This window comes from Rissa tridactyla, chromosome 1, assembly GCF_028500815.1.
Source record: "Rissa tridactyla isolate bRisTri1 chromosome 1, bRisTri1.patW.cur.20221130, whole genome shotgun sequence".
In the NCBI taxonomy this organism is placed as follows: Eukaryota; Metazoa; Chordata; class Aves; order Charadriiformes; family Laridae; genus Rissa; species Rissa tridactyla.
The window spans coordinates 130,319,157-130,346,351 of NC_071466.1; the positions used below are offsets into that span (position 1 = coordinate 130,319,157).

General features: G+C 49.5%; 1 protein-coding gene across 1 annotated transcript in view; it reads right to left on the bottom strand.

The window, feature by feature from the left end:
- CASQ2 (calsequestrin 2) overlaps positions 1-26,857 on the bottom strand; it is a 36,224-nt gene extending 9,367 nt beyond the window's left edge. Inside the window, exons 1-7 of the mRNA XM_054187121.1 lie at positions 26,420-26,857; positions 11,944-12,028; positions 10,340-10,440; positions 8,039-8,150; positions 6,643-6,716; positions 5,087-5,217; positions 338-383 (exon numbers count right to left, since the gene is read on the bottom strand). Coding sequence (XP_054043096.1) covers positions 338-383; positions 5,087-5,217; positions 6,643-6,716; positions 8,039-8,150; positions 10,340-10,440; positions 11,944-12,028; positions 26,420-26,692 — 822 coding nt within the window. The 5' untranslated portion in view covers positions 26,693-26,857. The remainder of the gene's footprint in view (positions 1-337; positions 384-5,086; positions 5,218-6,642; positions 6,717-8,038; positions 8,151-10,339; positions 10,441-11,943; positions 12,029-26,419) is intronic.
- Positions 26,858-27,195: the final 338 nt, after the last annotated feature.

The following is a 27,195-nucleotide window of genomic DNA, read 5'->3' on the forward strand; positions in this document are numbered from 1 at the left end:
CATCCTTGGGAAGAATGCTCTCCATAGCTCTATCGCAGCCGCTACAGAGGCACAACGCCCTCCTGGCACACTTGGTTAGCTTTCCCTGAACCCTCTGGGGAGCAAACGGGACCCAGCTCAGCTGTCCACCGCTGCTGAGCAAAGCATTTGAACACACCGTTTGAACCCAGGCACTGGGCATCACATCCAAGGCTTTCCCTTCTTCCCAGAGGAGGGGAAGTGGCTTTGCAAGGAAGGAAAGACAATGTTTTGCCCAGCCAGAGGCTTCAGCTTTTGAGCAGCGGTTTCTTGTTGGAAGCTAGCAGGGGACGCAAGGCTTCCCACCACGCGCGCTTACCCACGTCTCAAACATGTCCTCTGGGCGCAGTTTCCTCAAGGTGGCCCTGAAAGGAAGACAGAAATGCTCTTTGAGGACGCGTCCAGCACTGTCACACATGACGCCGCTGGTATCATGGAAAAGGTCACTGTGGCTCATTTGGTTGGTGGCTGGAGTCAGCGCCATTGACCACCATGTTTTGAATGCAAGCGCAGGGGCACAGTAGGTCAACTTATGCTTTTATTTATGGTGATAAAACCCTGCCCTTGACCCCACTGGAGTTACTGCAGACGCTATTTGTGCTTGGGAAGATGAGATGCCTCTCTGTGCTGGGGTACACTGGTGAATTAGTCCCACACATGGCAGATTGTTCTGCCCATGCTGAGAGCATGAGGTGACCCATTCACTTGTGTATTGCAGTCCCTGTGACATTCCTAGTGGGCTTTGTTCCCCTTTTTCTCCTGGTTTTACCCCAGCATAATTCCACTGTAAAAATCCTTCCAAACTCTGCTGAAGCAAAGACAACAGAATAACCTCTGGCAAAATTTAGATCATAATAAGCACTGGTGAGAAAATTTAAACTGTAAGACTGGCCAAAGCAAATATTTTTGAGAAGTAGCTCATAAAGGCCAAAAAAAAAAAAAAAGATTAATAAATGTTTTCAGACACATCCGAGGCAGGAAGCCTGTCAGAGAGCCTGGCAGGATGAGAGGTGACTGAGGTGTTAAAGGGGCACCCAAGGAACACAAGGCCATAGCAGACAAGCACAAGTAGTCCTTTGCAGTTCTGCTCCCTCCGGTTCAGGGAGGTTCCCCCAGCAGAGCGGGACTCCCGGGCAAACCAGCCCCGGGAGCTGTCGCAAAGAGAAGTGTCGGTCAATGAGGCCCTACAACAAATTGGCAAAGGGAGTAGCAGCACATTGCCAGGACCAGGTGGCATTAATGAGATGTGTAACCTGCCGCTTTGGTTTGCCTCGCTACAAGAGCAGTGGAAACAAGGAGCATTTTTTAGAGGTTCCTAAGGGACCTGAGGAGCCACAGATCTGAAAGAGTGACCTCCTTATGGACACGATGCTACCAGAAGTTGTTTAGTTAACAGATGTTTGAAGGAATATGACGTGATAGGACAAGACACATGTGGCCTTTAAGAGGAAAATCATGGCAGTAGATATGCTGGAGTTCCCCGAGCAAGTCAACGGGTGGGCAAAGGTATGCTGATCAATGCAGAGAGCTGCCTTCGGAGGACCATTGGACAAGGTCCCTTACTAAAGGGTTTCAGAGAAACTAAGCTGCAGTTAGGTCAAAGGATAAGTCCTCCTGTGGATTCATGACATTGGAAGATGAAAGGTGGAGATGAATGATCAGCTTTCACGACAGAGGGAATGAACCAATTAAGATTCATAGATTGTACTTTAGCATGATGATATGCAGAACATATTCTCACATAATCTCAAAGAGACAGAAAATACGAATACGGAGCATTTCCTTATCATATCAAATTCTTCAGACAACCAACACAGGCCTGACTATGAGGAGATACAGAGGGATCTCCCGAGACTTGAGTGTCTGCATGATAGACATAGGATGTAATGCACTTGCAGAAAAACAACCCTGATTATGCAGGTGCAACAGTGGGTTCTAAATTAGTTATAATTAATTCTTGCTTCTCAGGAAAGGGGCCCAGGTGTCACAAATTGAGAAAGCATCATCTCCAAAGGCAAAAAGAAGGTTATAAACAGTTGGGAAAACACATCATGCCATTATAGCACTGGACAACTACACTATGCACCTCCACAGTGAATGTATTTTTGGTTCTGGTCACCCCATCACAGAAATTATACGGGACAACTGAAAAAGGGACATGGAAACGTGGCAGCTGTGAACGAAGGTATGGAATGACCTCTGTTCGGGGGAGATTAAATAGATGAGAACTAGTTATCTTGTAAAAGAGGTGAACAAAGAGGATATTGGTAGGGGGTCTAAAAGATCAGGAGTGGTGAAAAAAAAAAGTGCAACAACAGGGAACGGCTAGTCATTGTTTTTCATAACACAAGAGCTAGTAGGCACGCAGTGAATTATTAAGTAGCAGGTATAAACCGAACAAATAGGAATGCTCTTTTGATGCAATGCATAATTCAGCCACTGAACTCATGATAATTGGGGACATTCAGCATCAAGATAGAAATGAGGTAAAAAATGACTATAGAGATTGAAGAAATAGCCACTAAACAGAAGATCAGGGATACAATTTTTGACCCAGCAAGTCTCCTCATCGCTGATTGCCAGAAACTGAAGATTATATCAGGTGAATGCATATTATGTACTTGTATCTGGCTTTCAAGATGCTTTCCCTAGCTGTTCTCTGGGGGCAGCTTGGAGAAAGGAAACTTGGTGGGAAGGATTTGATCACACCCACATGTACCGATTGTTGTGGAGTTACTGAAGATTTACTCTGGTTACTCCCCAATGCCGGAGGGAGCAAGATAAGTGGGGTTTAGGTGAATAAGAGGGAGCAGAATTCAGCCCCCACATTTGGCCACCACAGTCACGGAGAACGGGGCTGGGGTGGGGTGCCCACCCCTAGCATTTTGCATGTGAAACATGCATAAACCCAGAGGCCTCTTGCTGTAGGCAGGGGAACTACCACGTAATTTGTATTTGTGCAAGTCAGAGCAAAATCTGGGCTGAGACCTTGGCGTGGCGGCACCCAGCCACCGTCCCCAGCCGGACACCTATTGACCTTGGACAAGTCATGCCACTGTGCTGAACACCGGCTTCCTGATCTGCTCGGGAGAGGATGAACTGTCTCATCACTGCCTGCAGCTGCCCAGGGAAGCATCAGCCAGGAGGCTGCGTATGGGGTCCTCCTGGCCACTCGCTTCAGTTCCTGCCTTGAAAAATCCCAATTTCCACATAGGGCTGGAGAAAGAGGTGGTGAAGCCTGCCTGGGCATGGCAGTGGGGACCTCTTTTTAGAAGGCCTGTTTAAAGCATGCCAAAGAGCCTGAGTACTGCTGAGCACTGTGAGCTTTCCCCGATGATATGACGGGGCTCCTTCTGCAGGATGGAGGAGAGGTGGCAGAAGGGTTTTGCACCTCAGCGTAGGGATAGCCCACACCTGCTGGATGGGGTGAAGTGAGAACATCTGTTTTGTGAGGGCATGGAGGTAAGTGATCTTCTACACCTTCCTGCAGAGCAGAAGATCCTGCCAAGTTATCTACAGGGAACCAGACATGGCAACTGCTGAGGTCACTTTGTTTTTCTCTACAGGCCCGATTATCTCTGTGTCTGACTATTTCCACTTCCAGCCTTTGGCTTTAGGTCCTTTACTGGTGGCAAGGCAGGAAAAAGCACTTCTGCTCTGAGAGACTCAGTGTTAAATGCTGGGAACATATCACTGTCACCCCAGGGTTTTTCCACTGTCATGGCAGCATCTTGGCAGGTTTGGGGTTTCGGGTATCTGATTTCATGAGATTCCTTTTAATTCCCTTCTGAGCCTCGGCACCACCCCTTGCTCCTACCAAGCACAGCACAGCATCTTGAAATATGTAAGACTTGGTGGGTTTCCACTGCAATTTTGTGCTGGTGAAGAGCTTGCCTTATTAGGCTAGCAGTTAGCTGACTCTGTTTAATCAGCATCCTGACACTGCTGCCTGACAGAATGAGCTTAGGAAGAAAGATGGGAAGGACTGAGGCCAGGAAGTCCAGGAGGTCAGCAAAGTGACCTGCGAGTACATGGGAGATAGAGGACCCGTTCATATTTCAGAAAAAGCAGAGATCTGTTTCCAAGTCTGGTGACTCGCAGACTCTAGAGATGATCTCCTGTCTCTGAAGCCTCTGTGTGCGAACACAAACCTCCAGCTCAGCCTGATTTGGGCTCTCCTAACACTATCAATGGCCCTGCTTTTCTTGAACTCTTTTCTGCTCCCTTGAATATCTGCTGGGCAATGCAGTTGTAGGAGCAGCAGATCGCCTGTGCGACTCTCTGATGTATTTTTAAGGGCATAAAAATACAGTACCTCATAGGTAATTATGCCCTTATTTTTAACCCTGTGCTTTTAGATGGGATCAGCCTTTCCGGTTGCTTCCAGGCCGTTGGTGCCCAAGTCCCTAAACAACTGTGCAATAAACCTCATCGCAAAAAGCACGGAGCATCCACAGCTCACGCTGACTTGATCAAACATTGTAGGTGCTCAGCACCTTTGCAGATGAGGACTAAGACAGCCATAACAGCAGTGGCTTCCTCTCTGCCCCTGCAGTCAGCAGGGGCCTCTCAGTCCATCGCAGCTCCTCCAAGCTTGGTCTGAGCTCAGAACTGCCTACAAACATATCTGGCACCAGGAGAGGGATATACCCATTAGTGAAGCTGTTTTGGGGAAAGAGGGGACTGGACAGAATTTGATTTTGGCTTCAGAGGCCTTGGAGAAGATCATCTTCTAAATTAAAGGCATTGGCAAGTAGGACAAGGTTTCCACTCCCCACTGCCTGCAAGCCTCCCTGCTCTTTGAGGGAGGACTAACCAGGGAGGAGGAGGAGGAGGAGGGAAGCTGCGTCGTCACAGCCCCATGGTGGTGGGCTCTGATTGTGGCACAGATACTTTCACTTCTGGGTGTAGAAAAAGACCAGACAAAATCTCAAAGCTGGGTCAGCAAATTGCCAAAAGGTGGTCATTATCCTAATTTTTACTGAGGGATGCCCTAGAGTGATAAGCCTGTGATGAGAGACACCTTTACCGATACCCTTTGGCCAGGAGCATCCTGTACACTACGTACCTTTTGTGCTCCTTCACAAATTCAACCAGCTCCTCTTCTGTGTAAGGCTTATCAGGGATGTGAACAGGTTCATCCATAAATGGTTCATAGAAGTCCACCTCATTCATCTTCAGACCTAGCTTCTTGGCAACCTGTTGCAGTGCAGATGGTCAGAGGTGAGTGAGCCTGGCGTGCCTCTTTGCCTACCCAGAGTCTCTCCCAGTGGCAGAGCTGAGGTCAAGGTGCTTGCTCTCTCTTCCAGAGCATGCACTCTTAGGGGTGGCCAACAAAATATGGATGGACCCTTCCTTGGTTAAAAAAAGACTGATGCTCTACACTACTGGTCTCAAGCACTGGGGCAGAGCAAGGCCAGAGTCAAGATCCTGCAAGCCTAATGTGGCTGGTTTCTGAACCCAGGACCTGCCTCCAGGCTTGGAGCAATGGCCTTTTATAGAATCATAGAATCATTTAGGTTGGAAAGGACCTTTAAGATCATCAAGTTCAACCATTCACCTAGCACTGCCAAGTCCACCTCTAAACCACGTCCCTAAGCGTCACGTCTACACAACTTTTAAATACCTCCAGGGATGGTGACTCCACCACTTCCCTGGGCAGCCTGTTCCAACGTTTGACAATCCTTTCTGTGAAGAAATTTTTGCTAATATCCAGTCTAAACCTTCCCTGGCACAACTTGAGGCCATTTCCTCTTGTCCTATCGCCTGTTACTTGGGAGTAGAGACCAACCCCCACCTCGCTGCAACCTTCTTTCAGGTAGTTGTAGAGAGTGGTGACGTCTCCCCTTAGCCTCCTTTTTTCCAGGCTAAACAACCCCAGTTCCCTCAGCCACCCCTCATAAGACTTGTGCTTGAGACCCCTCACCAGCTTCGTTGCCCTTTTCTGGACCCGCTCCAGCACCTCAATGTCTTTCTTGTAGTGAGGGGCCCAAAACTGAACACAGTATTCGAGGTGGGGCCTCACTAGTGTTGAGTACATGGGGACGATCACTTCCCTAGTCCTGCTGGACATACTATTCCTGATACAAGCCAGGATGCTGTTGGCCTTCTTGGCTACCTGGGCATACTGGTGGCTCATGTTCAGCCAGCTGTCAACCAACATCCCCAAGTCCTTTTCTGCCAGGCAGCTCTCCAGCCGCTCTCCCCCAAGCCTGTAGCGCCACATGGGGTTGTTGTGACCCAAGTGCAGGACCCAGCACTTGGCCTTGTTGAACCTCATACCTTTGGCCTCAGCCCATTGGTCCAGATCCCTCTATAGAGCCATCATACCCTCAAGTGGATCAACACTCCCACACGACTTGGTGTTGTCTGCAAACTTACTGAGGGTGCACTCGATCCCCTCATCCAGATCATCGATAAAGATATTAAACAGAACTGGACCCAGTACTGAGCCCTGGGGAACACCACAGGGCCAAATCCAAATGCGGACACCAACAGCACAAATTACAGGAACACTGAAAATGAGAAGCTAGAGCCAGATATTAAATTTGTGAGCATCCTGAGCTTCTGGAAAACAAGTGGTGGAGGCTATGAGCTCCCACAGTGGGGTCCATGGATGCCTACCCCTTTGTCGAATGTGGCGAAGAACTTGATGTAGGGCTGGAAGTGTTCAGCAGCTTCTTCAAATGCTTTGTAATCTGGAAGGAGAAAAGGGGAATGAAGAAAGGATTTCACAGGCAGCTGGCCATGCTCTGATCAGCACAGAAGGAAGAATAAATATAAATTATCACAAAATACATCAGATGGCAGCACTATGTTTCTTCTACCCTTCCAGGGTTTACAAACAAGGACCATTTCATGTCGAGTGAACAGGATGCATGTTGTGCACCCCCCGCAACACTCAGCAATACTACGAATCCTGGTAAGCCACACTTAACTGGGGCTGAAATCAGCAGCCTGGGAAATATATGGAGTTGCTCCAGCATTAATGATTGCTGCCATTCCCTAAACAGTCATCAAGCATGATTAGGCACTCTCCTCCTGCTGCAGGAGGAAGGGGGAGGAATGAGGTACGTTCTTACTGTCACCGGTATCAGGTCCTCAGCTGGGGTCAGGATTGACGCTCTCAGCCTGGTGAGAGCTCTTTACAACAGGTATTTCCCACCTTTCTTCAAAATACTTATTACTGAGCAGCATTGTGTGCACAGCCCTGTCTGAGCCGTCCCCGCAGCCCATTTTGAGCAGGTGAGAAAGCTGACGGGAGAGGTGGAGGGGCTTTTGCGGTGCAGCAGACCTGGTGATACATTGCTCGCTCAGGTAAGAATACGCCTGTCTTTCTGCTAAAGGCAAGTCTTGCAAGTGTGGGGTGCCACCTGGAGAGCAGGGGGAGTGCTCAGGCTGGCAGAAGATACTGCTGGAGCTTGCTGGGGAGAGACTTGGGTGAGGGTTTCTCAAGGCTCATGAACAATGATGGTTTTGCCTGGAATGGTCCCCGAGTTGCACATCTCTCAGGGCATGGGACCAGCCTCTTCTCAGTCTTGGGGTTCAGCAAGGAGAAACAGGTCAGTCCCCCTGCCAGGCTGCCCTAAGGCGTCCTGCTTGCTGCTGCTGTATGTTTGCCAAGTTAGCATTTAATGAGTGTCCCCCTCTTTCCCTTTGCCTCCCTCCCTCTTTTTTTGACCTTTTGGGCTCACTGCTCATAAGAGGTAAGCATTTAGGTGCTCACCCAGTGTAACTGTAACCTTAGCTGATTTTGGGTGAGGTAGACAAGTTCTTCAGGAGACTCTGGATAATCACCCCCTTCTCTTGCCAGCAGACACCGTGCAGAAGCATCACCGCTGTTGGTGTTGGAATGGGCTCATGCATAGCAACAGCAGAAACTTGCCTGCAACCCCACCACATCCTCCAGCTACTTTGCCATATACTCCCACAACCTTAATGTCCATGCAGAAGAACCAGCGCCTGGCCCCCAGCGCCCCCAGCCAGGCTCCAAGCCCCATGAGGAATAGATTCATCTTACGTTCAGAGTCTTCTCCTTTGAAGTAGCCAATGAGTTTGATTTCCTCATCGATTTGGTCAAAGGCCTGAAGCTCCAGCTTGCTGTTTATGATCTCCACAGGGTCTTCTAGCAGCTGCCATGACAAATGCATTTGATAACGCAACGATTTGCAGCAGGAACCTATGCCTGGCAGGGTGTGTCACTAGCAGCCCAAGTGGGGAGAAAGAGGTCACCCAATTTCTCTGCTGCTGGAAACCCTACTTAGTGCTCTCTGCCTTAATGTGAGGAACCAAGAGATGCAGGTCACCTTCAGAGGGAGTCATTAGTAGGTTCACTGCGTAGGTTGAAGCATCAAGAGGGAAACTGAAAGACATCTGGGTAACCCAAATTGGATGCTGAGGGACTGCTGATATGAGATAAGGGGTAGCAATTGCAACTGGCTTTAGAGCAGCTGAGAAAAAGGGCGAGCAGTTGAAAGGGGCTGGTATGGAGACTGTGAGCTTCTGTGAATGATGGATATATTTGTTCGTAACTGTAATTTGCTGGAAGGTGTTACTGCGAAGAACTGGCTTTTGGAAAACATTAAAACTAGCATGCTAGAGCGTGGCCAAACAGTGTTTTGGAGCAGTGAAATGTCTGGATGTGAATTTTCCTGGCTGATCCTCCCATGCAGAATGGGTTAAACCTATGCTTTGTCCTCAGACATGTAACAGTGTTGATGAGGAAGATGAAGACCTATCTGCTGCTTCAGCCTCTCCTTAGTCTAAACTTTGTTTCTGTTTTCTTAACTAGCCACTGCTGGTGAAAAGATTGGGTCTGATTATTTTGCCCAGCAATACCGGTGTAAATCAGGTGTGGCTTCACTAGAAAAAAAAACCTAAAGACAGGCCACCCTACAGCCTACAGAGGAGGAGAGGACCTCTGGGTTTGTTTTCCTTTGAGAGCAGGCTGCCGAGGCACCACAGATGTGTTTGTTCTTATTTCCCTGCTTTGCTGGGTATTTTCCCTCTCGAGTGGAAAATACACCAACAGAAATCTTTGTGTTTTCGGTTTTTCGGTGGCGTACCGCAGAGCAGAGCGAACAGAACCTCACAAAGTGCCTTTATGCTGCACCCCTTGCGAGTGATGCTCTGGCATGTGGCTGTGCCTCTGCCGTGTCCAGAGCAGGGTGGGCAGCTCCCTGCTGCCGTAAGTGGCCTGAGCCACAGGAACCAGGGATCCCACCGCTGCTGGGGTCGCAGCAAAGCCCTGCCCTGCCTGTGGCCCTCCTGTGTGGGGCAAGATGCCTGCTTCTGTCCCTGAAATCACTTGTATACGTTTTGGCTATAGTATCTGATGCACGCAGCCACAGCTGCATTGCCGTAGGAGAGCTGAGGTCCTAAGGAGCTCTTTCTCTCCCTGAGAGGTGCCTTTCACTACTGGCACTCCTGCACCACAGGTCACCATTTAGGCAAGCTGCCACCCTGGGAAACAAACCCTGCCGGCTTCGCTGCTTGCCTCACCTCCCTTAACTGCATTACTGCAAGGCTGCCCGTAAAGGGAGCCTCATTTCAAAGGAAAGCCAAAAAGCAGCAAAATGTTTTCGCTTCAGAGCAAAGACCGTGTTTCTGGGCTCTGGGAATAAAAGGTAGAGAGGAGCGCAACACGTTGGTGAGGGGTTCAGCATCTCTTTTGCATTTAGGCACAAAGGTGAGTACACAGTTGTGCCCGTGCACAAAATGACCTGAGAGCACTAAGCGTGAGGGCCTTGATCTTCTCCCACTCATGGCAGTGCAATTTGGTAAATTCACTGAAGGGGCAGTAGTACACTACGTTGTTTGCGCGGTTGTGTCTAGAAATGGGCAAATAGTTTGCAGCATATACATTTTTCAATGAATTGAGCTGCTGTTAGCTGCTCCATGAGAATGCCACTTCTTGTATTTATTTTTTTTTAATACCTCTTCTTTTTTTTTTAAAAAAAAAAAAGAGTGAAAGGTTTCTCAAATGGCAAAGTGTTTGCACACTAGCTTGCTAACTGAGGTGGGTGACAAGCAGTTAGTTATGTGGGATTGCTGCTTGCTTCCAATCCAATACACCATAAACAGGAAAGAGAGCAAAATACCTTTAAGATATAAGTGGTTGGTGGGATAGAAAGGGACCAGCTTTCCTGGGAACTCATGGTCAGACGAGTATTTGGGAAGCTGGCAAATGTCATCTCTACCAGTGTGTAGCAAATAGGGATGGAATTTCAAATAAAGATAAACCCATGTTCTTTAGCAAAGTGAGTATTTGCAATGTCTTCTCTGAGAGACTTTATCTATCTCTGTGCTTATCTGTGCTTACATCCAAGAGAAATTCCACCAAGACATCCGTGGCCAGTTCCCCATCAAATTCAATCAACCGCTCTTCCTTAAAGACATAGAGACTTCCCTCTTCAACCAAGCCTGAAAGAAGGAGACAGGAAAGACAGCAATCACTAGACAGAAAACAAATTATTTCCCAGCTGCAACCAGGACATGTGGCCAACACATCACTAAAAGCATTTTTACTACAGAGTATCTTGCTTGTCGTTCTAGCAACACCTCCTGGAAAACACAACTGCCAATTCAGCATGTTGATCCAGCTAGAAACAACCTGAGCAAGATCCTGACTGCTATTTCGTAGCACAAGGGACAGATGTCAGCCAGAAGTTGTGCTAGTTTCTTCCCAAATGTCGAACGTTTTCATTCTGGTCACAGTTTGGCCTCAGTTGGAAAATTTCTGTACCGGGAACTTGTTTATTGCAGTAAATAATACTGAGCTCTAACTGATATCCCGAATTTGAACAACCTGACACTAGATGAAAAATGGATTTTTGGTGCGGGCTGTACTCTCTGCCCGAAGAAGGCTGAACTATGTGAACATAAACAGTGAACGGGAAGCCAAAGCGAGCTTCAATCTCTCTGTGTCTTAGCTAGCCTTGGCAAAAGGATTAGAAACCTACGGTAGAGACGCTGCAGATGGCAGGCTGGCAGATTTGTATGGTATATCACTGGGCTGAGGACTCGTTGCTGCAGCATCTCAGTGGAGGCTCCAAAATCACCGGCACTAAGCTCCTGCAATGCATTGATGGCAGGGTAAAGGTGGTTGGTAGTTTGGTCCTTCTTGGAGAGGCAGAAGCTCTCAGCTTTAGTTTAGCTTCCACCAGCACACTTAGCCTCTAATTTAGGAAAGAAAATCACAGTCCAGTATACAGTCCAGTGTGCTTGAACAGTCTCTGACTTTAAGCCTAGTGGTATATTTGTGTGCTATTGTATTTATGTGCCATAGTATTTCCACATTGCTTTGTGGGCTAAAATATGAAGGAATCGCCAGGAATTTCCAGGGGTGAGCAATGCAGCAGCCTTTCACCTTTGCAGGAGGTTTCCTATTCTGTTCTGTGGAGCAAGTGAGGAAGGGCTGGCACCTGGCTGCCAAACCATTGCAAGGCCGTAGCTCCCCTATTAGTGGCTGGGGGTCACCCTGCCAAGGGCCTGGTGACATTTGGGGGCCTATGTGATGTCCCTGTAAGCTTTGGTTCTGTGCCGCTGTGTCAGACCTGTCTCTGTACAGGAAGAGCATGGGGTTACTGCATGACACCTGTCTAGTTTCTGCTCAGCAAGCTGTGAGCTTCCACCCTGTCATCGCTATGGCATGAACTGGTTTTCTTTTTCACTTGGTTTGGTTTTGTTTTGGCACTCTCAGCCAGGAAGCTTTTCACTGGAAGGGTGTTGGGTCACCCCTCTCATCCTTGCCCCCCAACTTGATCCTGACTATGTTGGGGTAGGCAGGTGCTCAGTCTGCGATGGCCAACATCACCCTCTCCATCCTGGTGACAAGGATTTGGCTGTCCTCTATGGGGCTGGCTATTGGGCATCACTCCAACACCCCCTCCAAGCTATTCCAGAGATATCAGATACGGGACTCACCTAGCTTTTTAGCAAGTTTGGCATCCTTCTTGGAGTCTACCATCCCGAAGCCAATGCTCCTGGGCTCCAGGACCTGAGCCGCCAGCTGTGGGAGGAACCAGAGAGCCCAACGTTAGCGGCATTAACACCACAGGGTAGCTAAAGGGCATCATGCCCTGCTAACATGGCACGACAGACACAAGTGACCCATATTCTGCTTTCAGGCAGCACCAAAGGGTGGGATGCATCACATGCTGCCTCCCCGCTGAGATAACACTGCCCAGAGGTCACAAGGGTTGGGTTTCTTCCCACTGTGTCACAGCGCCGAGTTTGCTGGCGATACCACATGCTGCTAACTGCTGTTTGACACTTGGGCATAGGCAGAGGCACTCTTGGCCGAATGGGGGACACCAGAGCACTGCAGGCATGGCTGGGAGAACAACCTGTGCCACCGACACAAAGCAAAAACTGTCTCCTCCTTTGTGCCTTGGTGGCCCCCTGCGGGGCAGCGTGACATGTGGGCACCATGGACATTATAACTCTGAAAGTGCTTGGTGCCAGGCAATAGTGGCTGCAAACTGGAGGGGATGCAGGGCACTGCAGCATCACATTTCCTTCATACATGTGATGGGGTGGCCAAAGCAGGCTCCCAGCGACATAAAGCAGAGGGACTCCTGGCTTTGCAAAAGCCGTCCCTTCTCCTATGAAATGCTTTAAGTCATGTCTCCTGGCCAGGCTTCTGTCACCCCTCAGTTCCTGGTCCTTTCTTTTTCCTAAAGAAATAAGTCTAATCCCAGCCACGCTCACATTTGCCTCCTTGCAACTTCGGAAACCACTGCCTCCCATTCCCACCATTTTTGTCGAAGGGGCCTCTTGAAGATATCGAGTTCCTGCCTGTTTTGTGAAAATAGATATGTGAGGAAAGGAGAGACGCTCTGCAAGTGCCCCATGGTGGGGAGCGGCCCCGGGTGAGACCCTGTGAATTCCAGACAGGCTCCATAGAGTTGCAGTGACCCTGGGAAATGAGTCCGCTTAGTCACCAGATGACTGACTTAAGAACACCAGAGACCCTACAAGGCGGTAATGATGCTCTGAGACCAACAAGCAGCTGTAAGAGCCCCCTCCTCTTCCCTCTCCCTTCCTGCTCCACGAATGCCACTGGTGCTGACAGTCTTCTTGCTGTCCCTCCTTCCCAACCCTGACAGAATAGGGGCGGGTGATGGGGATGAGGGTTTGGGGACCTCCAGGGCAGGAATGTCCCTATTAGGGCACAGCTGCTTATGTGCAGTGGAGGGAGGTTGGAGGGGGGCAGAAGAAAAGTGGCCAGAGGGATGGCAGGCTGATTTATGAGGAACGCCCTCCTCCAGGACCCCTTTTTGGCACACACACCCCCAGCCTCAAAGCTGGTTTGAATGTCACCCAGCGGCACTGTCCCCATGGCCATGTGGCCCCTTGGCTCCCCTGCTATAAATAGCCTCTGCCTGCGCCCGGCTGCTGTGAGACCGAGCGGCGATTAAAGGCGTCGGGGAGCAAAAGTGGTGGGGTAAACCCCCCACCTGCACCCTGGGGCATCACAGGGCCAGCCACCTCCCCATGCTGGCAGTGTCCAGCCTTTCCCCAAAATCCTGGGAGAGATGGCAGGCACCCTGGCAATCAGGTCTCAGGGACCTTGCTTAGAATCATCAAATGGTTTGGATTGGAAGGGACCTTGAAGATCATCTAGTTCCAGTCCCCTGCCACGGGCAGGGACACCTCCCACTAGACCAGGTTGCTCAAAGCCCCTTCCAGCCTGGCCTTCAACACTTCCAGGGAAGGGGCATCCACAACTTCCCTGGGCAACCTGTTCCAGTGTCTCACCACCCTCACAGTAAAGAATTTCTTCCTAATAGCTAATCTAAATCTGCCCTCTTTCAGTTTAAAGCCATTACTCCCCGTCCTATCACTACACTCCTTGATAAGGAGTCTCTCTTCACCTTTCTTGTAGGCCCCCTTTAGGTACTGGAAGGCCAGAGCCTTCTCTTCTCCAGGCTGAGTGACCCCAACTCTCTCAGCCTGTCCTCACAGGAGAGGTGTTCCAGCCCTTTGATCATCTTCGTGGCCCTCCTCTGGACCCGCTCCAACAGGTCCATGTCCTTCTTATGTTGGGGGCTCCAGAGCTGGATGAAGTACTCCAGGTGGAGTCTTATGAGAGCAGAGTAGAGGGGCAGAGGCAAAGGGGAGCAATGGAGAACACGGTTGTCTCCTCCCACCAAATACGCATCCCCAGGACTGTCCTGAAGCCTTCCAGAAGGACATATACTCCACCAACCATCACAGCACCACTGCAACCTTGATTCCCATGTGGCTACCTGGCCTGTTGTCTTTAGAGGGAAATGCCACTGTGTGAGGCAAAAAGGGTTCCCCGTGTTATGCAGGAAACACATGGTCTCACTACTCTTTCCTTGCTCTCTGACAGTGCTTTGAAATAAAGGTGAGGTTGCACGTTCAGGGCTGGTGTTTACAGGGGATGCTGCCTGAAGGGGGCAGAGCAGTGGTGCATATTTGCACATCCATTGATAATGCATCTCAGCACAGGTCTGACCAGTCTGACATCCCATTTCCTGGCTCAGGCCACAGCTGTCCACATTAGAGCACCTGAGAGCAGTTGGTACCCGATAACACAGGGAGATGGACACCTCTTGTGAGCTCCCCAGACATTTGCAAGCAGGTGGCGGCGAAAAAAGCTGTTTTCTGTTCCCCATTGTGGGGATCTGCCTTTACTGGACAAAGGGATGGAGCCTGTAGGTTCATCAGCTTTAGGGGATATTGTCAGCAAATCCCCACTTTTTGGCAGTTGTGTAGGAGAGCAAGAGGTTCCTCAGGGTCAACACTTGAGGCTCTGGCTGCAATGTGACCAGAGGTAAAACACAGAAAGCCCAAGGGAAAAAGATTGTCCAGTCACGTCCAGTCCAGTCTGTGCTTGATCTAGCTATCTACTTACAGCTATGTTAGCCATGTGCCAGACAAAGTCAAGGCAGTTTAAGACCAATAGTTCTTGACTCCTGCACACAGGAGATGGTTAGGGTTTCTTGGGGGAGTTTGAAGCAGCTCAGAAATGTGCCTTCATTGTGTGAGGCCACAACACCTGCTACAGACAAGTAGTTGGGTGTGAGAGGGGACATTTGCGAGAGAGGAGGCGTTGATCGGGAGTAATGTATGTGAGCATGCAGCATACGCGAGGTCAGTCTTCGGAGTGGTGGAGTGGTGTGGGTGCAGCCGCATAGCTGCGAGCGTGGGAGCTTGCTGGGAAAGAGCAAACGTGTCTAGAAAATGCGGGTGGTGGGATGAAAGCCTCTTTGTGTGAGACTCTGGGAGTGTGCACTTCATTAGGGCTCGGGAGGCAGAAAAGGTCACAGTGGCGCTGGAGGTGTGCCTGTTGCTGTGGCAGGGCTTGCGTGACCGCGTCTAGCGAGACTGTCCCTAGGAGGTGTATGTACCGTGGGCAGGAGTGTTTGGAGGTGTTCCTCTGAAGAGGCTTGTCCCAAGAGAAGATGTGCCACAGTGTGTGACTTTCATGCTAACGAGATAACGAGGTGAGCGGTACAGCCTGTGCCCATCTGCAGAGCACTGGACTCCTGCACCAGGGGAATCTCTATGCAACACAAGACTCTTGGGAGCTCTTTCCACTGGGGCAGCGCCCGGAGGCGGGAGACCTTTGCAGAGTGTCTGTACCTGTGGTGGCTTTTTCTAGTGCCAGCCCTGCAGGGGCTAGGCATTGCTCCTGCCTGTGCTTTCCCTGCTTTCCACTGCGGCAGGTAAGTCTGACCAGTGCTTAGGTGAGGACGAATTCCCACACTTATATTTGAACCCCACAAGGCAACAAAATATAGAGTATGCCAGAGGCACAGCAGCTTGGCTAGTTGGCCCCTGCTTATTACAGTATCAAGCATTTATATATCCCCTTACAGTATTTTCTGATTCCATAATGCTAGCGGGATTTGAATGCAGATAATGTTTCTAATCTTGACAATCCTCTTGGCTCAGGACCCTGGGACAGAGACAGCTGTAATGTAAGAACACAGCCCCTCCTCCTCCTCTCTCTCCTCCTCCTCCCTTTAAATTCATATTGCCTGAAGTCTTGGCCAGCCAGAGCCCTTGTCTTTGTGTCTGCAGGGAGGAACTGCCCTAGAAGAACTGGACCTAACTGGTCATGCAGTCCCTGAGGTACAGCAGGAGCGCTGGGCAGGCAGAGCTGGCTTAGACCATAAGCAAAGACCACAAGCAAAGACCACAGTCGCTTGTAAGCTCATAGCCCATGCACAGTTTGCAGCCCTCCCTTCATGTGCATGAAGCCTTTGCAGTGCACGCTTTCTAGCCACAGGATCACAAGCTGTGTCCTGCGCAGTCCTCAGAAAAGGAGGTGTGAGTTTGGGAGCACTTCCTCCTTTCTCCCACTTCCTTCAGGTAAGAGCCATACTTGGATTTGGGTAAGGGTGAGGGAATGCATGGCCGTCTGGGTTGTGTGAGAGGTGCCAGCCCAAAGTGAAGCTTGGGTACCACCAAGTAAGCAAGTGCCACCTCATTTTGGACAGTGTCAACAGTTGCAGGCAATCTGAATAATGGGGATGGAAAGAAGCAACTCCCTGCCAGAACATCTCAGCTTCCCACCTACCATACCTATCTGAACCTAGGTGTGACACTGGGACATTTAAGAAGACCCAGAGGGTCATTCTGAAATCTTAGGTTATAAAGCAGCAGAATTGTCACAGGCTGCCTGACCATGCTCCTATTCCAGCTGCAGACAACACTAATTGTGTCAAACCTTGCACTTGGTGTCAGTTTTCCTGCTAAATGGCAGAAAAAACCCAGCAGAGAGGGTTACAAATGCGGGTGGGAGGGGTGGATGTCTCAGCATGGTCAGTTTTTCATTGTGGAGTGACATTATGATTTTGTGGCCTGGACTTTCTTCCTACTTCTACAGCACCTGCCTGGAGCTCCCACAGGCAGTAAGGTTCATCTTCCCCAGCCGCTCAGGTTGGGAAGCAGGATGTTGTGTCTCTGTGAGAGCCGTCATGAGCAAACTTCTTTTAAGCATGGGGAGCTTTCTGTTTCCCTGGCTGGCAGCGGTGGAAGAACAAAACTCAAGCAGTGCAAGGAGGAGAGCAACAGGAGACGATGAGGGAACGTCCCTCAAGCAACCTACACTTCTTTGCAGTTTCTCTCCTTACTCTCTTTAAAGCTGCAGTTTATGTTGATGGTCAGAACCTGGTTGATGATGATTTTATATCCCAAAATGTTAGGATTTTATTTTCAGAAACAGCAGGAGGAGATGGCAAAAGATGGCATTTCCCCAAAAGCTTTGAATCCGTATGCAGGACTCATGCCTTCATGCTACAGTTGGCTTCTCTGTTGTTAGAGCTGGTAGGCAGGTTATTGGAGAGCAGAGGGGGATATCTCTCCTTCCTAATGCTGTGTGGTCTCCTCTAGCATCCCCTTGCATACCTCCACCAGCAACATTTTGGGTTCTTGCATAATTCAGACCAGCGAATTACAGGTCCTGACACATCATGGTGGTCAAAGGGAAGGGGCAGAAGCCTGCGGAGCAGCTGCCACTAGAGGAGCCACTCTTTGGCAGCCGAACTGGGGGAGAGCATGTTGGTCCCACCTTCCTGCCCTTTTCCACCACCTGAGCTGCCAGGAGAGGCTGTTTATGGCTGAACCTGCCCTCCCTGGGAGTCGCTGCTCCTCGGACTAAAAGGCAAGTCCCCAAATATGGAACACCCAAAGGTCACTCCTGCGGAGGTGGCTTTCACAGGTAATGCTCCAAGAACGCCTTCCCGGGGCTTTAATTGCTGCGCAGCCGCTCAGCCCGGTCAGACATATGATGTGCTCTTTGGCTGCCTCCCTAAAGGTTTCGCATAGTTAGTATTTTTATCCGCAGCGGGCATCCCTAATTTTAGCGAGGGGTAAGCCAAAGCACAGCCTCCCCAGCCCTGAGCTGACCGGGGCCGGTGCCCGTGCCCACCCAGCACCCACGGGTGCAGGGGCCACCTGCCACTGCTGCCAGCCAGCCCTCGCTGGCACCGCATCACAGGTGTTTTGCCGACTCAGCTGGGCAGCTGGCACACCGGGGACAGCCCGGGCCGTGCGTCCGTGCGTGCGTCCATGTGCTGACCCAGGCTGTGGACTCTGGGACGGTGCCCAGGGGCCACCCCGCTAAGCTCCCCTTCGACAAAACGGAGACCAGAGGTGCAGCCTGGGGGCTGTCCTCGGCAAAAGTGAGGCTCTCGCTGCCTTGTTGTCCTTCTGGCCTCAGACAGGCTGCTTTGCAACCCAAGGCTGGATGCTGCCGTGAAGCCTACGCAGGGCACAAGCTGTCTCCTTTCAGTAGCTGCTGCAGGAGGGAAGCATGCTTGATATTCAGCCCATTCACCTCCGCAGACCATTGCCGACATGGGATTCGGCATTCCTACATTCCTACACCTCCAGCTCCCAGGAACAAGTCAGATTTCTTGAGTTTCTGACCAAGTGGGCGTGAGCCAGCGCCTATGAAACCCCAGAGAGCCCAGGACGCTGCAGGCAGGAGCGGGGAGCTCCCATCCTGCATCCGCAGGAATGATCAGCGAGGGGGGGTCCTGCGGGAATGGAGGGTTCCTTGAGACAAGACAAGCCTTTTGCCCAAGAAGGTGAGAAACAAGAACTGAGGAAAGCCTTAAAAACACAGAGCCCCATTGCGCAGGGTTCGAGGTGTCAGAGGTCTGCTAGCTCACAGCATCCCATCTCCTGCCAGGGCAGGACAGGGTTCCCAGAAAAAGGACGTATCATGTACGGCAGCTGGCCTTCGCCAGGGCTGTGCCAGTGAGCGGGCAGGAATGAGCACCATCAGCATTGCTTAGGAGGGAGCACTGGCCGTCCCAGGGCGCCAGGGAGGGGAGGAGAGAACGCCAGCTCTGCGGCCCCCCCCGGGGAATTGAGTTCTTCACCGCTGCTACTCGTTCTATTTCCTCAGGCAAGGTTTTGTCTCATGTATGTAGGTAAATCCCAATGTGCCAAAGAGAAAAAAAAAAAGAAAAAAAGGAAAAAAAAAAAGGAGAACTTGGACCTTGCTAAGTCACTTCTTTCCTAGGCCATGGATTCCTTACCTGAAGCCTGTCCTTTAGGGACAGAGGCTGCAAAAGGACATCTTTGGTCATCAAACCAGGGACAGTGTCATTCAATCTGTCACAACCCGGTCAATGTCCATTTAAATCTCATTGGGCTGTTCTCCCCTTGATGTCTTCCTCCTCTGGTGATTAGGGACTTCCTAGTTCCCAGACTTGGTTTATTCATAGCCAGTTTGTCCTCAGGCTTGGTGCTTAAATAGCTCTTTTCCCTCTTGGGTGTTTAAAGAGAATTATCGTATTCCCTTTCCACTCTCCCCACAAATGAAGCTCAGGCATGAAGGAAGGGCAGTCATGGGCTTTGATTAGTTCAGTTTTAGATGAAGGGCACTGGCAGACCAAGTTCTAGTGTAAGATCATGGTGGATGAGCGCAACATGGCCCACCAGTCTGCCTCGCAGAGCAACAGCTGTCCCAGCCTGCGGGCAGGCTTGCGAGAAATGTCAAGGTCTGGGGTGGAGAACACGAAATGAAAACTGTAAACACCACACGTGTCCACTGAGTAGGCGAGTGTGAGCTCAAGCTAGTCCTTTTGAAGGCCCCCACTCAGGATGGGGCAAAGGCACCTCGTTCTACAAGAGTGAGACCCTACCTCCCAGGAACCAGCCCAACAGGAAGACTAACAGGAAACCGTCACCAGCACAATTTTTGGGAATCTGACTAGCGTGGCAGGATGGCTGAGACCTAAGAGGATGGGATTTTCAACTTTTTTCCCCAGTTGCATTTCTGAAGGGAGGGGTGACACAGAAGGAGTCTCCATGTGACTTAAGGTCTTGCACGGCACCTACAGAGGTTGTCTGCTCTCCAGCTGGATAGTGAGAAGAGCTCCTCGCTTTGGGGACAAGAAAGCCTGCAAAGCCTGAGCAGACTTGGCCTTGCACTGTGTTAGTAAGTGAATCCAAGCTCACAGGGGTCTGCCATGTCTCCAGATAACATTTGCATAAAGGCTGGGTCTCTGGATGAAACCACCTTGATTTTCTTTAGAACCTGGGCTTACAGCTGGTCTCTGCTCTGAGAACTGCTGTCAGCACACCTCCCTCCCGTCATACTTTAGCATCTGAGAAAGGTGCCTTTCAAAGAGCTGTATGGCACCGAAAAGGGGGTCTTATGCTAGATGCTGCCCTTATGCTAGATGCTTCTCATGCAGCAAGTCCAAACTTACTGCTGGCAACTGACAGAGGAACTTCAAAGAAAGAGACTGGGCAATAACAGGTAAAGCAGCCTTGGAAATTGTTTCTGCCACTGTTATACAGAAAGACCAAATCACATACTTGTCCCTGGATGTCAGTGTGCCCGTATGTGAAATGAGGAGCTCTCTGCAACTTGCTTTTGTGACTGGCATGTCAGTAAGTGAAGTCCTCCTAGGTGCTACTGCTAAAAATCAGTGCTCTGCTGGCTGTTGATGAATTGAGACCTACTTACATGGTCTCAAAGGGCAAAGTAATCAGTGCACGCTTTTTCCTTTTCTTTCCCTTCCTTCCTTATTTTTGCATTAACTTATCTGTACTGGAAGCCACTGCTTTAGTAGCCATGGAAACCAAAACACCTCTTTTATTACAGGCAAGTAAAAGGCACTTGCACTGTAGGCTTCTACACATACCTATCCAGCCAGGTGTGCCTTGTCTCTCACCCTGAGGACTTGTTCTGTAGAGACCCAGGGACCTGGCAGTTTCTGTGACACTCAGTGAAAGTCTCATATAACGTGTCAACCCAGCCCAGGAAATTGTGTTGAGGCACTGTCTCATGAACATGCCCATTTTCAAAGAAAAAGACTGAAATCTGGGTCTGTGAAACAAACAGAGAAGGCTGCTAAAAAAGAAAGCTTATATTTATATTTATATTTATATTTATACTCTATCTAGAGATGGGGATAAACTAGAATCTTGTGTCCTGGTTCCTATAAATTTCTGGGATAAACTACACACCTAAACTTGTAAACCTTTTTTCTTTGTTGCATCAGAAGCAGAGAAGGACTTTTTGCTATATATTACATGGCTCTGAACTCTCATGGGAACATCTGCTCTCCAGAGATTTCAAGACCATGTGGATTGAACTATCCCCAAACCAGCTGATCTTGCACCAGTTTTTCCATCCTGAGCTGGAAGCTGCAGTAGTTTCAACACTTGAAAATAAATCCTTGCTCTTGAGTGAACTGGGAGGTAAGCTTTACACCCAGTTTAGCCCTTGCCTTTTGCTGGATTCAAAATTTATCTTTCCCTTTCACACCACAGGTAGCTACTGGCTGTGGTTGGGCACAAGGAGGATCTCATGCAATGTAGTCTCTTGGATTTATATTCCCAGGTTCATAGGAGAAATTTTCCCTTGTGTTACAGAATTGGACAAATACGTTAAGCAGTTTCACTTTTTCCAGCCATTTATTGCTAGAGACCGGGCTGATCCTAGACCTTATCTGGGAAGTGGAGTACCACGTCCCTCTTCTCTTATCTCTAATCAGAATGGTTTGTGCTAGGACAGTTCTCCATGAATTTTTGGACCAGGGACACTGTTGCACTGAAGGACCTAAAGTACTTGGGCTTGACAAACCACTTTTTGTAAAGGATATTACACACGCACACAGATGACAAGGAAAGAATGACTGGGGAGCCAGGACTGAGCGAGTTTCAGCAGAGGAGGTGGTAACGGAGCGCATCGCAGGCAGCCTGCTATGGTAGTGAGACAGCCTCAGTTGCTGGAAAGAGCTTCTCAGGTGCAAAAGGAAAGCCCCTAACCCCACCGCTCATTATTTTTCTACATGACTCCTAGAGAGGGGGGCTGGCCCACTGGGAAAGTGGAAATATCCCTAGGAGATTCAGAGATGAGAGGGAGAGGGGAGAAGGTCTGAGAAGCGGTGGTATGAGACAGGATGAAATATGGTAGGGGAGCTACAGAGGAGAAGAAAAGCAGAACAGATATTTCTCAGCTTCGCTGCTTTGGTCTTTTCCTCTTTTGTCCGTTCTTCATGAAAGCTGAGACCTTTTAGGACAAGTAGCTTTTTTTCTTACTTGTCTGTTAAATAATTGTTGGGAAGCCTTGTGCCTGGCTATTCCATCTGCTTCTTCACTGTGCTCACCTCATGGGGCATGCAGGGCTCTTGTAAACATCTCCGCAGAATAAGAATAGCCACCGTTAGCCCTGGGACTGCCTGGTTCTACCTCTGCGTTGGCCCATACAATGGCTTTTCCCCACTCAAGCTGCAGGTGCTTTTTGGTAGTCAGAGGTGCAGAGTGAGGTCATAGCAGAAGGGCAAGCAAAGGAGAAGAGTCCTTTAACCTGGGCTGTGAAACAGTCTGTGCTCATGCTGGTTTTGCTCTGGGTTGTCTTATAACAGTCTTTCCCCAAACCTTTTCCACCCTAGCCAGAAAGCAGTAGGCAGCTGTATCTCCAATCATTGCTTTGATTGTTTTCCTGACAGACTAACCCAACAGCTCCCAGCTTTCCCACCCTGACCTGGGGTCCTGGCACTGCCACCCTTGGAGCTGTTGTCATGCACAAAGGATGGTCCAAAGCTGCTGTTTCTCCCAGAGGGGCTTGGTTATCTCCAGACCCTGTCCTTGCCAGGTAGCACCCAGCAGTGTAAGCGGTAGGAGCTGTCAGGACTGCTTCATGATGGTCTTCACTTTCATTCTCTTTCTAAACTGGAAATGGACCCTGGGCTCTGTGGCAATCTGGTGACAGCTCCCAGTACACCTGGGTGCGGGGAGCTGAAGACCCCGTGTGCTGTCCCACTGTAATATCAGCTTAATGATGGCATCCCTTTTCTGGTGATAGCTGGTGTGCTTTGACAGCGCCCGTCAGTCCTGCATGCTGGGCTTTTGTCCTGGGAAGGCAATTTTTCCTATCATATCACTTCCCCCTCAGTCAGTTTGTAGTTATGGTTTGGTAAAGTCCTTAAATATGTGCTTAACTTTACTCATGTGCTGTCAGGTTTTCAGCTTGATCTCCTAAGGATACGAGACCTGTGTGATTCTCTTCTCTCTCCCCCCAGGTCCGTCTGTCAGCTGCCTCCCCTAATAATTTTTCTAGCTATTGGCCCTTTTCAGCCAAATTTTCCAGAGGCTGGGATATCAGCATAATAAAGTTATTGCAAGTTTCGTGAAGAGCAAGACTTGGAAGGGAAGAGACTGAAGTGCTCTGAAGGAAGGAAATGTCACCACATGAGCTCAACCCCTCTTAGACACCAGAGGACCTGGTAAGAGAACCTCACAGGCTCCTCACTCATGGGAGAAGCCCAAGTCAGAGCTTGTTACTGTCCACAAGGTTCATATTTCAAGGAAACCATGCTCATGGTCAAGGGACCTTTTTCTAGGTTGGAGGGGTGTTTGTCTACACCCATCTTGCCCTTCTTCGGCAACCCCCAGCTTTGTAACTGTGGGTTTTTTTGACTTGCTGAAGCCTAAACTGGTGGCTGGATCTGGAGTCTAGAAGGAACTGGTCGTCACTGGTGGGACTTTTGTTGGCTTCAGCAACATGCCATGTCATCTACTATCTGGACACATCTTGGAGTTTCTCCTAGCAAATTTGCAGGAACCTGGGCATTGGATCTCTTATTCTTTTCTTGGTGTCTAAGATATTTCTTCAGGTCTTTGGTCTTCGGAATTATAAATTTCTTATAAAAAGCATGTGAGAGGAACAGAAAGAGTAGGCTCTTTGGGTTTTTTCTGGACTTAACATCCATTAAGCCCCTTCCCTCCCATGTGCACACACACTCATGTTCATCAGACAATAGGACATAACAATGCTTAACCACGCAGCTCAGATCTCTGCTTAGCTCCACACCTGCCTGTGTTTTGGTTGAAGGCTCCCTAGTATTCCTAGTGATGGAGACCAATGCCGTTTTATGGATGAGAGGCTAAGGACGTGATGTTTCCCAGGCTGTGGAAGCAACACCTCTTGTTGTAAGTCAGTAGGTAAGTTCTCAGTAGAGTAAGACGGAAAAACATGAGGTGCTCCAGAAAGACATCTTACCACAGGCTTCGCCCTATGCTGGGAACCCCCCAGGCTGGCTGTCAGGGAACACCAAGGGCTGGAGTGTTTGCCTCTTAGATACCTTATTTCAGGCATAAAGGACTTTCTGCACTCCGAGCCCTGAGTCCTCTACGGAAATTAGATACATAAAGCCTTCCTGAGTGAAATTTTCCCAGGTTTGGCTGGAACGGGAGGCCCTGTCACTGCTCCTGTGCCTACCCAGCAGCTCGCTACTCTGGGTACTTACTCAAATTACGGGAGAGCTGGGTTCATCTGCTGACTGCCTCCAGGGAGACTGATCCCAGGCAGTTCAACTCCCGGATGAATGGCTCCACACCTCAGCCACGGAGCCACTGCAGACATTTCTTTCCCTCTCCCTGTCCTGGTGAACATGGGGTGAATTCCCACAGCCGGATGAGCTCTGGCAGGGCAGATTGAGAGTGACCCCCATGGCACAACACGTTATGGTTTGAGGTGACGGAAGTGAATGCTGTCACAGGAGGGAGCAGACCACAACCTGGCTCGCCTGCTCCTTTCACAAGTGCTCCCATGGTTGACTTAGTACAGAAATTGGGAGCCCCAGCACCTTGCTGGGCTGTGACCCATGCAGGATAAGACACATCCTATCTTCTCGGTTGCTTTCTGAGAGCCTGTCCCCGTCTGATTCTCTCGGGTGACAGAGGCAAAGGAGTGCTCAGTCTGCAATCGCCCTTGTGCTTGGGCTGTCAGATTGCTGCTGCTGCAGTTCCCAGTCCAAGGGAGGACTGTGAAACTTTGAGACATGCACTGAATCAGCATTGCAAGCGCTTGGGAAATTTTGAGGTCCAAGCCACAAGCGCCGGTTGCTGAGGGGCACGCTTAGCTGCTAGCTGAGCATTAGCGGGCCGGAGCACTACAATTATGTAGTCTCCTGAGGATCTAATCCTAAATCTCTCGCCCAAGGTCACATAAGAAGTCCGTGGCAGGGAGACAACTGGAAACCAAGTCACCAGAGTCCTAAGCTAATGTGCTCACTGCTGAATCCAACCCTGCAAAATAAAAGCCTTAAGCCCGAGTGTATTGCAGCCATTGCACCCTTGATAGAGCTGATTCTTAACACGGGTATAGGTGTCATGGGGACTAAAACTGATAGTACACAACAGATACCTGCTTCTGTCAGATTTCTATAAATATGTATTTAGCAACCGCTTGCCATCTATTGAGCATGAAATAGCTATCCTATTAAATAACAACGCAATTATACCCCCAACCATAAACATTTCAACGGCAGTTCCAACATTATTCTTTCTTTTCTTTGCCAAATTTTATTTTATTGCTCACTGTCCTGGTTTGAGGAGCAAGTAACTGTTTCCTGACAAGTGAGTAAAATCTGGTGTAGTTTTTGAATCTTCCTTCTTGTCAGGCTTGCTGAGGAGGTCAGCAGACTTTGAACTTGACATTGGACTTTTTCAGGTCCTAGCCCTCAGCAAGTGTATTTTCTAATTCACGTTTGCTATACTCCTAGGGGTGCAATGAATTTTCTCTCCGGATCTGATAAATACAGCTTATATGTTTCTTCTGCAATTCTCTCTTTCTTTCCAAATGTGTCTTTTAGTTAAGAGGGAATATTTCTAAGCCCCTGGTAGGAAACAGGCATCTAACAATCCAGGCGTGCAGCTGTATGATTCCCTAGATTACAGCTATACTACAGGAAAGAATGCTATGAATCTACTTCACAATTTTTACCACAATTTATTTTACTGAGGATTATTTAATCATTCTTTCACCAAAGAATTAACAACACTTTTTTTTCCAGCACAGAAACGATTGGTTGCATTAATAAGCAGCTACAGACTGATTCCAAGCAGGCAACCCAGTGTCAGAAAAACAAAAAGGGATTTAATGCTGCATCAGTGAGAGGCTTTTGAGATGGGGAGCTAGGGCACCCGTTTGCAGCACAGTTTGGTAAGGCTTTTTGGTTGATTACTCCTAGTGGGATAGAAAATGGGACCGAATCCAGAATACAAGGGGGATACTGGCTTGCACAGAATGAGAAAGGATCTAAAAATTTCAAGCTACGGACTCAGGTCTGTGCCGAGATTTGGGAAAGCTCAGCTGAACTGAGTTCACATTGCTGAGGTTTGCAAGGTTACTTGCTACTGCCTGGGTTTCTGACGTGCAATCCAGAAAGACTATTTCCCAGCAAAACAACTCAGAAGAGCACAAAAGAGGCTTTTTCCTGGGCTTTGCAGAACTCAGGGGCCTACTCAAATCCAAGTAAACAAACCTAAACTTTTGGGTGCTCAAGCTCCCCCCTGCACCAGACCCTTAGACGGTCCTCTCCCGTGGCTCCTCTCCACGGCTCCAGGCAATGCTGTGATATTGACCCCGGCTGGGACATGCAGCGGCGCTTACCTCCAAGACCATCTCTGTCATCTGGAACTGCTTCTGGGAGACCTTGTCAGAGCTTACGGGCTCGTGGAAGAGCAGGCAGAGCATGTCATACTTCTTCAGGGCCTGCTTGTAGTTCTTCTCGTTCAAGTCGATCACTCGGTCTTTCCCATCATAAGTGGGGAAGTTCAGTCCCTCTTCTGCCTTGCAGCAGAAAAGCAGGTAAAAACCTGCCAGGATCCAGCAAGTCGCCTTCATAGGGGAGGCCTTGGAGTGCAGCGGAGGACAGGTAAACATCCCCCTCCTTCTTAATTTGGGAAGAGGGGGAGATCAAAGGCTCCAGGTGAAGTTTGACCTGAGTTTCTCTTTCTGCTGCCTTCCTAGTGATCAGCCCAAACCCTGCAAGGCTGGTGGGGAGCAGCAAACTCTGCTGTCCTGGGCTCACAACAAAGAGACAGACAGGAGAAGCTGTCAGGCCAAGCCCTGGATACCTTACATAGCTGTGTCCAGCTCCCGTGTCATTAGGAACTCCATTTTTAGGAAGCAGTTGTTTCAGGCTAAAAATAAACCCTGCAATGAATAAAAAGGACAGATATGACACCATTGAGGGCCTTGCTGGCACTCTGCATCATCTGAGAGAGAGGGAGCGAGCAAGAGGGAGGGAGTGGAAGATGTCGATGCTGGGAACACGCAGGCAGGGTTTGCAAAGGGACAGACTTCACTTGCACAGGGAACCAAGCCACAGCCTGCCCTACTAGGGCTTAACAAAAATAGAAGGTTATTTACTGCATTTTTTAATA